The following is a 13,521-nucleotide window of genomic DNA, read 5'->3' as shown; positions in this document are numbered from 1 at the left end:
TACACATTTCAAGTCAATGATGGCAACATAAATTATTCTGGCTAACCCCTCTGCTTATGTCATCAGAATGCCTTGGTTGTGTATATATGGTGAACTACTGTATAAGACTAGTTACCTGTGTAATTTCTGCCTAGCTATACAGTACAGGTTTTTAAAAAATGTTTATGCTATATACAGAAATATATATACATATAACATATATATTTATATGTTATACATACACATACATTTTTATACATATACACACACAATACATATATACACAATACTTTACACTTACATACGGCCTTTGATCAGAGGATCTTGGATGAGTTTTACATCATTAAGCCTCGCAAAGCTTCTGTGAGGGAGGCAGCTTCTTTATTTTATGGACTGTGAATCTGAGGCCTGATCTACACAGTTTTTGTACCAATATGAACTATTTCAGTTAGGGCTGTGATTTTCTTTTTACTGAAGTATTTATATTGGTACAACACCTAGCGCGGACAGTTATACTGGTATAAAGGTGCCTTATACCTGTATAGTGTATTCCTCTTCCCATACAGGAATAACTATACTGGTATAAAGCACCTTTATACCAAATATATAACTGCACCCACATCAGGGAGGTTGTACAACTTTAACTACACACCATTCTAGTAAAAGCAATATAGCTCGTGTTTAAGTCTTTGAGCTGAGGGTTTGTCTAAAATAACTTGCTGAAGGTCACAGTGGCAGATCCAGGAACGGAATCCAAAATGGCAGACTCCCAGTCCCCATTACCTAACCACTTGAAACCTCCCCCCTGCCTGTGAGGGCTGTTCTTGGGAATGCTATTATTATTTCATTAATACATGTAGAAATATTTCTACTGGTTTACTTGGTACATCTGCAGCTTAACTAAGCAAGTCTAGAAGAGTTAGCCTTATAAAACAGTCTTTAGAGTCAAAATGGCACACATGGTGATCAGAGTTATGGTCCCAAGCCCTCCTCCATGCATGCAAGAGTTAGAGGTGCTACAGAAGCAGGATGCTGCATTTTTGGGTAGGGTGGAAAATGGAAGGAGTTTAGGTCACTTCTGGCCATCCACCTCTGCTTGGCACTCAAAGTGGCATTGACCAATTTTGGTGGAAAACCAGTTTAGCACCCCTCAGCAAGGAAAGGTGATTGCAATATGGAGTCACAGAATGCAGGGAAAAGTAGGAGAACAACAAAGTCATCAAAACCCATCATCATCAGTCTAGTCTATTAAGTCTTAGTAAGCATCAGAATTTGATAGCAAGGGCAGCCAAAGTTGCACCTTTTTCTTTAATAATGGCCTTCCAACATTTAAAATGGAAATCATTAAAGCATTAAGAATTTAATGACAAAAGTACTAGGCTACTATATGTTCAAAGACTACCCTTGTAAAACCAATAATCGCTTTATTAAAAAGTGGACATACAGTAGGTCCCACTACAACGAATCTGCAGATTTATTCCATCATAATCAATTTTGATTATTGGGGAGAAACTTTCCTTTAAATTCTGCATTTTTGTGAAGAGAAGGGGTTGCCTGGCTTGCTCCATTCAGGATTCTCTGCTAACTGTAAAATGTGGGTTGAATTGCTTCCATTATTTATTTATTTATTTGTTATATAGTGCAGATGCAGATCAATTTTTCAGTTAAGAAATTGAGATTTTTAATGGACAACTGTGTCTGGTGTAGGCTGTTAAGCTAAAATATTCAGAGTTACATAAATAAAAACTATTGTGTCTTCAATATGACTTGGTATTTTGTCTATAATTTCTTTATTAAAAAACTGTAACAAGATACTTAAAAAAGGCTAGATACAAAAGTAGTTAAGCTGCTCACGAACATTAAAATTTTCCAAAATGTATCTTCAATAATCATGATCTTATAAACATTTTACAGTTACCAGAAAGTGCCCAGGCTGAGTTTACACAGTTGAGATACCGCAGTACAAGTGTCTAGTTAGAATTGGAAGTGGAACAATCTCCTGACTGTCTGCTTACTGAAATAGAGATACAAAAATGTTGATTGTGAACTATGAAATAATGTGCATTGGCCTCATCATATGTACAAAAAACCTCACTAAAGGTACAGATTACATGCAAAATATTAGTGATGGGATCTAATGTGCCAGAGTTCAATGCAATCAGAACAGAAATTGCAATGAAAGTGGTTTCATAAGTAAAAGTGAATGATTCCAACTCTTAGATCTGAACTGTGAAGAACTTTTTACAAGTTCAATATACATGATACACAACTGCAGCCAACCACAAATTAAACACCATAAAAAAAGTTAAAATAAAACACAGAACATACTTAATTTTTTATTTTGAAATTCCCTACTCCCTCTATACAAGAACCTTTGCTGAAACACTTTTCACAAAGGCAGCAGTGAATTTTCTGAACATTTTACATATTTTCCCTCAGCAAAAAGATAAATCACAGTGTAAATTATATTGTTCTGCTGTCATCTTTGGCTGGGGTTAGGCCAAGAAGTTATTGACTAGCGAACTGTTACAGTCAAACATTGCTAGTGCTTCTTAGGCCTGTAGGTTACAAACTTAGTACAGGAATGTTTGCATTTAATCAATAAAGTACCACCAGGGGTATGACAGCATTAACTTTCATAAACTTTTATAGACAAATGGAAAAATCTACAAAACTTAGCTAGTAATATTACACGGCAATACACACTTTTTATACTCTACACAAAACCAAAATTCTTGGTCTTAATGGCGAGTAACAATTTCTGTTTCAGAATCTGTTTAGAGGAATAGAGTGGGACATAAAGGCGAGAAATACAAGTGTTTGCTGTAGGAAGATGTTGGTCATCTGGTGGTCTTATTGTGATGGATGGCATGGGCTGGAATCCCTCCTCACTGGCAGGCAATGATGGACTTGATGTCCAAAAATAAACCTAAAAGAACAGAAAGTAGGCTGTAACTTTTGCTGGTCTAGAAATATTTAACCTGACTCCATGGTACAAACATTGGTATCACATACTGATCATTATTTTGACATGAGTAAAATGGGAAAGTCACAGGGCAGTCATGGTGCTTGATCATAAAACATTCCTTGTAGTGTAGAGACTCAGTGGCTGTGCTGTGTACTATTACGACAATGTTATACTCCCAGTCATTTCCTCTCTTCTCTCAACTACAAATATATAATACCACATTTATCAAGGCAATTTATCAAAAGAAGCAGCACTCTCCAAATATCAACCACATCTTGGTGCAGGAAGTTGGGATTTCCCATCCTTTTGGGAAGAGGATAATGTCTGTGTATCAGAAACTTTTTTATATAATCAAATTAGCCATTTTATAGCCATCAAATTACTATAAAATACAGCACTGATACCAAATGCATTAATAGCTAGCAATGGAAATTGCAGTACCAAGAGTTTACTTGAAAAGTATTAGAAGTGTGAAATATTCTCTTGCAGAGCAAAGTGAATACTGAATTGCACCCTGAGTTCCTTTTGCCTAAACCAATCTGCTCTAGATTTTTCCTCTTTTTACACCAGTCCTTGTTTTCTTCTTTGCGGAGTTCATTCAAAAATGAGACGGTTCACATCTCTGAGGTGATCAAAAGAGAACATTTTAAAAGAGTAGGTGAATACAGTGCATAACAAGCAAACTTTTCCAATCCTCTATAAATGCAATTCAAACCTGATTTTCTGCCCACCTGTTACTCAGTGTGAAACCTCTCAAACAGGGACTGCAAATGTGCTTGAGAGTTCTGAGATATGGACAATGAAAGATACACCAATATTAATTTTCTTGTGAACAAAGCTAGATTTCATATTCAGTCTCAAGAGTTGAAAGCCTAGTGCACAAACTCGCGAGTACTACTGCTACTCTACCGGTGTAGAAAAGCTTTCCATTAAAACAAAAACAAAAAAAATACTGAAAAGCAATACTGATTGTTGAAAAACAGTCTTAAGCAACCTTTTACAGGGGAAGGACAACTTACTAGATCTTGTCTTTCTGTCATACTCATCTTCTCAACTATGGACCAAAACCAACGCTTGAATTGCAAAAGCTTCTCAGCATTTTCTCCTGTTTGAAACAGAATAATTAAATTAAATGTATTTGACAATGAACATTTAGAGCACGTTTTATACACGCCAGCAAGTAAAATACTTAGCGTCACTACCCCCTCCCCACAAAACCTGCACACCAGGAACAAGGACACTAATGCAAACACTTTTGAATGTAAGGACTAGACTTAAGAACACTGGTGTAAACAACTAATAAAATTAAGACACTGTATGATCTACTAACTAGCTATATCTAAGTTTGTAACAGATCAATGAAATATTTCTTTAAAATATTACACTACATCAATCATAACTCTAAATATATGGTCAGGCCAGGATTTGGTAGGAAAAAATAGCACAACCCATAATTTGCTCTCCTTGCATTCTGATGGATTATTTATATAGTGATACTGAGGTTGTACCCTCAAAAGAGTTGTGTATTGTACTCTCCCATTTTGAGGGAAAGATTCTTAAAAGTGGCAAATAATAGGGTCCAGCACATTGAAAATCCTGTTAGCATATTATATTTAGAGCCATTCATTAAGGTCAATGAACAGAGCTGGCTTTAAGCTTAGAAAAAGTTGAAAAAATTATCCTTGCTATCCATCTCTACATAAAGGACAGGTGAATAATACTAAATTTCTAGCTGTACAACTCATTTCCTAAACAGACTATGTATTTCATACCTGACTCATCATTGAAAGAGGTAAAGCTGATCAGCATTTGCACATTTACTTCACCACAGCCGTTTACCAAAAGCCTGAAATCTTCTGCTGTCAAGTCTTCTAATGAATTCTTTGGAAGCACATCCAGCAGACCTTTCCTCATTGCCTGAAAGAGTCACATGATTCACTGTACACTCACCACCTTTGCTACTGTTTAAGTGGATCTCTGAGAAGTTACATACAATGAAGTTCACAGCTCACAAATATCAGTTAATTTTCCTCTTGGCCATTCACCTCTTCCATGTTCAATCTCAAATGGTAAAAACATCTTTTTGAATGGACGCTATATTGGGCTCATGGTCTAGGACTTGCAATATTCAGGCCCAGACCAGTAACAAGTATTGCTAGACTGAGGGAACCAATGACAATTATTTTTAAGGTTGGCACCTTGCAAACCATTGGTAGTACAAACAAGTGCTCGCTCGCTCTCTCTCACTCTCTGGAATTTGAACCTTTCAATATAGCCATTTTTTCTATGCCCTAGTCAGTTACAATATATCCACATTCTTTTTATTACCTTGCTGCCCACTACACCAAATTCCCACTTCCTTGAATTATGATAGTGCTTTAAAAATCTGCCACCTTGAGAACCACTAGACCTAGAAACTAATGATGTAGCTGTATATCTCATTAGAAAGCCACTAAAATGAGAAAGGATATGGACAGCTTCCATATGAGAAGAGATTAAAAAGACTGGGACTGTTCATCTTAGAAAAGAGACAACTAAGGGGAGGGGAATATGATAGAGGTCTATAATATCATGAATGGTGTGGACAAAGTCAGTAGGGAAGTATTATTTACCCTCTTCACGTAACACATGAATCAGAGGTCACGTCAAGAAATTAATAGGCAGCCAATTAAAAAAAAATATGGAAGTACTTCTTCACATAATGCATAGTCAACCCATGACACTTGTTGCCAGGGGATTTTTAAGGTCAAAAGTATAACTGGGTTAAAAAACAATTAGATAATTTCCACAGAGAACAGGTATATCAACGTCTGTTAGCCAAGATGGTGAGGGGCGCAACCCCGTGCTCTGGGTGTCCCTAAACCTCTGACTGCTAGAAGCCAGGACTGGACGACAGGGGATGGATCATTTGATCACCTATTCTGTTCACTCCCTCTGAAGCATCTGGCACCAGACACTGTTGGATAATAGGATATTGGGCTGGATGAACCATTGGTCTGACCCACTAAGGCCATTATTATGTTCTTGAAATGAATATTCAGGAGATACTAACTGATAAATAATGTCAGAACTGCAATTTGGGGCACGGGAAGGTGGGGAGGCAAATGACAGTAAGGACAATTGAATTTCAAAGTCTAAAATCCCATGGCCTACAATGGTTGGAAACAGTTTAGCAGTCCAATAAATTGTCCTGATCACAAAGCAAATCTTTTAGTTCAGAACAGGCTTCTAAAAACAAGACCAAGTTTTACTTTTAATATAATTTTTGACAGATTCTGGTCATGTTTCTTGTTAAAAAATTAACAATGGTAAGAACAAAAATTCTGCTATAACTAGCCACACTGATCTTGCACTGATTAGGCATAAGGAGGCCAGAAGCTCCAGTGACTTTATGCTGTCAGAGTTTGGCTTGTTAAATCTCTGAGCTAAGAGGTTAAATAAATGTAGGCTGACAAAGAAATATAGAAAAATGGAAGACTGAATAGAATCCATATGTCTTTGAAGATAAGCATTTCCCCAGTATACGTTATATAAACTCAAGATATGAATCTTTTTTTTATCTATATGTAAATGCTGAAGTTTAACTAGTCATTGAGCTAATTTTAGTTCTTTCTTTTAATGTACATCCTTCTGTCTATTCAAATGAGTTTTTAGGGTAATCAAGGTCTCCACATAATTAAGTTAGCAACTGTGTAATAAGAAACAAAGATTAATACCCTTCAGAAGTTGGACAACTTGGAATGGAACACGGTATATGCAGAAATTGACAGTATCATTCCAAAACATTACAAAACACTTACATGTAGAGGTTGTTCTGCTACTACCAACATTCTGTGTTCTGCGTATTTCCGGACATATTCATAAACATTCTGAGGGGTGACTGGTATATTTACACCATTGGAGATAAGTTCAACCTATGATGAAGTAGCAAAAGGGGAGAGGATTTAAAAACATACTTTAAAGCAGAAAAAAAGCAACAGTTAAAACAAGAGTATCATTTCTATTACTGTATGCAGTAAATATATTGTGGTGCTATACAGCTTTTTCACTTTAAAACAAGTTTTCAGTGGGTTACTGGTTCGGACTATTACCATGAACAGAAGTTTTATATTTAAAACCAGTCCTCATGATGAGACTGATAATCCTGGTACTGCTGATTTCTCATTTAGATTATATTAAACAGCCCATAAACACTAGGGGTTGAATATTCAAAAACATTTAAGTGACTTAGGAACACAAATCCCACAGACTTTCAATGGGTCTTTGTGCTCCTGAACACTTGTACAGTTTAGAAAATCTCACCCTAAATCTGTCTGGGGTTTGACAGGCTATGAACAAGTAACATTAAACTGTAAAGTCAAGTTCAGCTTGCACCTACCTGCCCTCCACCCTCCTCCTTGCACAGGTCTATTGCAAATGCTAAATCCATTGCTGCAAAAACAGCATCAGCATCCGTGCTCTGGGAGGCTAGGATAAGTTGCCGCAAGCTCTCATACATAACCGGATCAAAAAAAGCAAAGTCATGCCAGTTCACCTAAAATAAGGTAGATGTTTGATATGTAGCATTGTTTTTATAAATATATTCAACATAATGAGTTCTAAAACGGATAATATGTACACTAACATAAGGCACCTAAATAGCCATGTAATGAGACATTCACTCAAACACTTGGAAAGAATCACAAAAAAGGTAATTTCCATTTTCATCCTGATTTTCCGAGGTGAAGGAACATAACACCAGATTGAAGTGCATTGGCAAAGCACAGAGAAGGTTGTAAAGCATTTGCCCACACTAAGAATGACTACAGATCTAGGCAACTGAACTCTTGGAATGTATCCTTTCCATAAATCAGCTTGGGTAAAAACAGACCCTGGTGGATTTTTCAACAGGATTTGAAAATGGGGTCACATGTGTCATCACTCCTTTTCCCATCTCCACACTCCCTAAAACTCTGGAAGGAAATTCACCTGCGCCTTCACAGAAAGAAAGCTTTTCCCAGCAGCTGTAAATTCCTTTAAGTGGAGGTTATTTGTGCCCAATAGTTGCCCTCCTCACCCTCAACAAGCAGATCTTTTGAGCAGATACTTAACTTTTTTGCCACATTTTGGGGGCCTTTGCTCCACCTGTTATCTGTCTTTCCATCTAAGACAGTACTTTGTGGTGCCCCTAAACTCAGCTACAGGGAATTTTGGTACTTCTCATTTTCCCACATTGCCCACTCCTCTGCTGTCATCATGAGGAAGCCCTAGAAGGCTTTTACTCAGATGGTAGAGCAGGGAGAATGTCCTTCTGTTTTGAAAAGAGGTTGGGGTGTTCTTCTGCATCCATAAGCTCTTGCTCCTTTGTCACCATTCCCCTGCGCCATTTGTCAAAAATCACATCCATTTTGGACAATGACTGGCTGATTTTTTTTATTTATTTTTTTTAAATAGCCAACATGAAGACCAGGGATAATGGAAAACTTTGTTCAGTTTGTTGCATTGGGCACCATATTTAGAGGTATACTGTCAAAAGATAATTAAAATGTGGTCTTCACCTAAAACAGTTAACACATAGGCAATTGCTGGACTACATTTAAATTTTATGTCTACACCTGAAGCAGAATTTGAAATCTGATTAAAGAATTCTCTCAATTGTTAAACAAAATGCCTTTTTGTAAATAGTAACAGAAAGAGCAAGAGAGAATTAATGCTACAGCACAGCTTCTTCAACTTCCTTCTTTTTTCTGCTCGTGAAGATCAACCCTGTCCCATTTAAAATATTTAGTTAATATAGACAGCTAGAGATATAGAGAGAGAGCACATGCGCATATTATATTAATTGGAAACTCTCCTCAGTCAATTCCTTGGCATCCACTTGGCAAACTCAGTTTAATTGTAAGACAACAAAAAAAATCACAACTGTTTTAATTAAATTTAGTACACCTCTACTTCAATATAATGTTGTCCTCAGGGGCCAAAAAAATCTTACCACGTTATAGGTGAAACCGCATTATATCGAACTTGCTTTGATCCACCGGAGTGCGCAGCCCCCCCAACTCCCCAAGCACTGCTTTACCACGTTATATCCAAATTCGTGTTATATTGGGTCGCGTTATATCGAGGTAGAGGTGTATTGCCAAACAAGCACAGTGTTAACATCAAAACATATATTTTAAAATAATTAAAAAAAAAACAAACCTAAATCTTATGTACTTAAAGGCAGTTCAGATGTCTGTGATCAACTTACTTTTCTGCCAAGAAGAACTTTGATAACATGTCTGTTTAACGTGATGGGACATAGTTCATTCTGCAGTAAGCACAACCCTAGAATTCTGAGAACAAAAAGAGTACTATTAGAAAATCACAAAAGGAAATTGTTTAAAGTAGTGGGATTCAAAAGAGTTTCCTGAATATCTGAACCAAAAAAAAAAAAAAAATGAACTCTGGAATTCAGGTTGAAACTAGCTTCTGATTATAAAACCTCTTATTTAAAACTTCCCAATGCCAACATCCCCCAAAAGAAACCACTGTTTCTGAAATGGTGCATGCAGTACCTCGTCCCATGGGGAGAGTTTTTCTGGAAAGCTTGGTTAAAAAATAAATAATTCGCTATTTTTCCTGAAAGAACAGTCATGGGTAAAGAAGGATCACTTCCTCAAAAATACCTGCTGCACCAGAACTCCACTCCTAGAGACTAAAAATCTCCACAGATATTACTAAGAAAAAAAATATAAAAAAAATAACAATGCAAGAATATAAAAATACTGTTAGTGGAAAGAAAATAATACACCTATTTTATGTAGGACTCAGCAAAAATAGGGATAAAATAAGAGGGTTCCCAAAAATTAAAAAAAAACAGACAGAACAACTTAGGCAAAAACTATTTCTGCAAAAAGGCTGGTAAAATGAATTTTGATGGCTTCCTTCTGGCTGAACAATTACACTTTGTAAAGGTGTGAAGAGAACTCTACATACCTGCCCTATAAATCTGTTTGGAAAATTATGAGTCTGGTTGTGTAAGTAAATATCAAATAACTGAATGAGCTTTGAAGCTATGGGTTCAGCTAGTTGTTACAATAAAAAAACACAGGTACACAGAGGGATAGCTCAGTGGTTTGAGCATTGGCCTGCTAAACCCAGAGTTGTGAGTTCAATCCTTTAGGAGGCCACTTAGGGATCTGGGGCAAAAATTGGTCCTGCTAGTGAAGGCAGGGGGCTGGACTCCATGACCTTTCAAGGTCCCTTCCAGTTCTAGGAGTATATCTCCAATTATTATAAAACACTTAAACATGGTTCTTCTGAAATCAGGAGAATCTGCTGTACTGGAGTGAAAACAATCAAGAAGTGACTGGGTTTTTAAGGGTATCATTCTTCTCCAGGCATAAGCCTATAGACTTCCACAAATTTGCTCTAAAAAGTGCCTCAGCAGAGCAATCCCACATGTTTTTCTCATGATCACCTACTTCACAGACAGGTGCACTGAGTCCATTAGTGCCAAAGAGGTGCAAAAAAAAAATGCATTGACTTATTCAAGAGAGCAAACGCTGGTCACAAGCCTTGTTCTGAAGCACATGATCCCACAAAGGAACAGTGTGGTACAATGACAGATGGCAGAAGCAACCTTCTGTCACATACATTTTCAGTGGAGATGAAGCAACGTGGTAGGAAGACAACACCAGGCTCCACAATATATTCAGAACTGAAAGGTTACCTTTACTGTTGGAAATGGTGTAACTGGAGAACTTCATCCTATCCTGCAATAGGTTCTTATTCTGCCCTCATCGACGTAGTACTGAGAATCTTCAAGCTGTGCATTAGGCAACACGACTAAATTCTGTCATGTGATTTAGTCTCCTTCTCTCATCCACGCCCCGGGGGAGAAGTTGTGCAGTGTAGTGTTTTGTTTAACATACACACTACTATGCATTTATGTCAGAGAAGACAAGGTGAGAGAAGAGCACCTTGCATTTGGAGTGGAACGTGGTGAGGTTTGTGACAGCCCTTAATTTGTGACACAGTTTATTTCACAGACAGACTAGTCACTGAGAAAGTGTTGTCTCCTGTACAGACAAGCTTTATCCCTGTGGTAGAAAGTTCCACTGTGCCACAGAAGTCGAGTTGTTGACCATGGTCCTCATCCTGGAGCTTTAAGCAGTCTCTTTAAACACCACTAAACTCCTTTAAACAGGGTTCTGTACTAGTTGGAGTTTCTCCAAGGACTGATGTCTTCACACCCAAGTACACTGAACTGCTATCATACAGACAGAAGTTGATGAAGGCATATATAAGAACACTTGAGAACATGCCTTGAGAAGTCTAGGGAAGTGAAATGTCTTTGGAGCGAGTTCTACTTGATACACACCTTGTTTTCTTGGGAAGAGAAGGCCTTGTTTTTCAAGTCAGTGTCCAACAACATGAGCAGGGTCCTGGAGTCCATCTATACCAGAAGCTAGCAGGTTGTTTGTGTTTGTGGAAACACAGCTTGAGAGCCTATTTTGTAAGAGCTTTACTGAGGTGGGAAATATTGATAGTCATGATGTCCAGCAAGGATGCTCAACTGTTTATTTGAGGACTGTTTGCCTTTGAGACATTCTGGTCAGACCTTGCACTAAACTATGAAAACTGTGGCCGGGGTGGGGAGTGGGTGGAGGTGGTGGGGGAAGACCAGGAATGATTTCAGGGAAACTCGCTTCTGAACTTTAGAGCCCATGGTGACATCTGGACACAGATATCAAGCCAAGACAGTTTATTGTCTGTTCTGCTGGCTGTGCATGTGCAACTTAGACATAATGTGGATGGTACTGGGGCATTTTAAGGTCCTGCTTCTCTGACATACTTGCAAAATAAAAAGGGGGCAGGGAAAGCAAAAGCACAAAGATACAAGTTTTAGCTTACAAAATCAGTAAAATAGTTCCCTTTGACAGAAAGTTTATCTCCTCAGAGACCAGCGAGTCATGGGACCAGAAATGCCAATGATGCAATAAATCTGATGCTAACATTTTCTCTCTTTCTTTCTCTCTCACATACACACACACACATTGAGGGGTTCTAGTGCAAATTTTAACAAAAATGTAGGATCTCTCAAGACTTAATAGACTGAGTTGTTCAAGTTCCCCCACATGATTTCAAACCCAAGATGAGTGAACTCTATTACAGCTTTTATCTTTGGAGAAATATAAGCTATCAAAATATCTGAAATGCCAAGAGAACACAAGACTAGCAAATTTGCTTAATATTGTACCTGCCAATGTTTCTGAAACAATTCAACCTTGCCTCTGTGTTTTTGCCAGGTCTTGGCGTATAAAAACCTCGTTTCCCAGGTTGGTAGAATAGTGGTGCATTATCATCACCATCATCTGTATCATCTAATTCCATGTCCACCACACTGCGACTGGAGCCATGTCGCTTTCTATTTTCCTAGTACAAAAGATTAAGAAGCTAATTTAGAATCTCAGTTAAAAATCAAACATCTATCCTAATTTTTGTTACCCGCTGAATACTGAAACCTGCTCACTATAGGACCAAAAGATTTTCGAGTCTCACCATTCAAAACACTGGTAATATTTGGCAATGGTGGATTTTTAAATAATTGAGCATTTACTTCATTATTTTGAAAAACAACAAATCAAAGCAGCAGATCCTTTCAGCAAAGAATCACTTAAAAAAAACCTTCATTTTATTAGGGCTGTCAATTAATCGCAGTTAACTCACGTGATTAACTCAGAAAAATTAATCATGATTAATCGCACTGTTAAACAATAGAATACCAATTGAAATTTATTAAATATTTTTCAGTATTTTTCTACATTTTCAAAAATATTGATTTCTATTACAACACAGAATACAAAGTGTACAGTGCTCATTTTATATTATTTTTTATTACAAATATTTGCACTTTTAAAATAATAAAAGAAATAGTATTTTTCAATTCACCTCATACAAATACTGTGGTACAATCTCTTTATCATGAAAGTTTAACTTACAAATGTAGATTTTTTTTAAAAATAGCTACAGGATTCAACCCAAGGTTTAAGAATCTGAAATGCTGTCTAAAATTTGAGAGGGACAAGGTGTGCATGCTTTCAGAAGTCTTAAAAGAGCAACACTCTGATCAGAAACTATAGAACCCGAACCACCAAAAAAGAAAAATCAACCTTCTGCTGGAGGCATCTGACTCAGATGATGAAAATGAACACGCATCGGTCTGCTCTGCTTTGGATTGTTATTGAGCAGAACCAGTCATCAGCATGGATGCATGTCCTCTGGAATGGTGGTTGAAGCATGAATCTTTAGCGGATCTGGCACATAAATATCTTGTGACGCTGGATAAAACAGTGCCATACAAAAACCTGTTCTCACTTTCAGGTGACACTGTAAACAAGTGGGCAGCATTATCTCCTGCAAATTGTAACCAAACTTGTTGAGCGACTGGCTGAAGTACAACTAAGTGGACTTGTAGGTTTTACATTGTTTTATTTTTGAATGCAGTTGTTTTGGGTACATAATTCTACATTTGTAAGTTCAACTTTCATGCACAGACAATCCAGGAGGTTTTTGGAAAGTGTAGGGGGCAATTTCCTGGTGCAAGTGCT

General features: G+C 37.3%; 1 protein-coding gene across 3 annotated transcripts in view; it reads right to left on the bottom strand.

Annotated features, from left to right (window-relative positions):
- Positions 1–284: 284 nt before the first annotated feature.
- The window catches only part of UBR5 (ubiquitin protein ligase E3 component n-recognin 5), a 147,711-nt gene continuing 134,474 nt past the window's right edge, over positions 285–13,521 (bottom strand). For all 3 annotated transcript variants that reach the window (XM_045006898.1, XM_045006897.1, XM_045006899.1), the window contains 7 exons: positions 12,171–12,346; positions 9,177–9,261; positions 7,326–7,481; positions 6,748–6,861; positions 4,720–4,864; positions 3,967–4,052; positions 285–2,908 (listed from right to left, as the gene is read on the bottom strand). In XM_045006898.1, the coding sequence (XP_044862833.1) occupies positions 2,696–2,908; positions 3,967–4,052; positions 4,720–4,864; positions 6,748–6,861; positions 7,326–7,481; positions 9,177–9,261; positions 12,171–12,346 (975 nt within the window). In that variant the 3' untranslated portion in view covers positions 285–2,695. The remainder of the gene's footprint in view (positions 2,909–3,966; positions 4,053–4,719; positions 4,865–6,747; positions 6,862–7,325; positions 7,482–9,176; positions 9,262–12,170; positions 12,347–13,521) is intronic.

The sequence above is a fragment of the Mauremys mutica genome, chromosome 2, assembly GCF_020497125.1.
Source record: "Mauremys mutica isolate MM-2020 ecotype Southern chromosome 2, ASM2049712v1, whole genome shotgun sequence".
In the NCBI taxonomy this organism is placed as follows: Eukaryota; Metazoa; Chordata; order Testudines; family Geoemydidae; genus Mauremys; species Mauremys mutica.
Note: the sequence above shows the minus strand (reverse complement) of the source record. Positions and strands in the feature narration are given on the sequence as shown.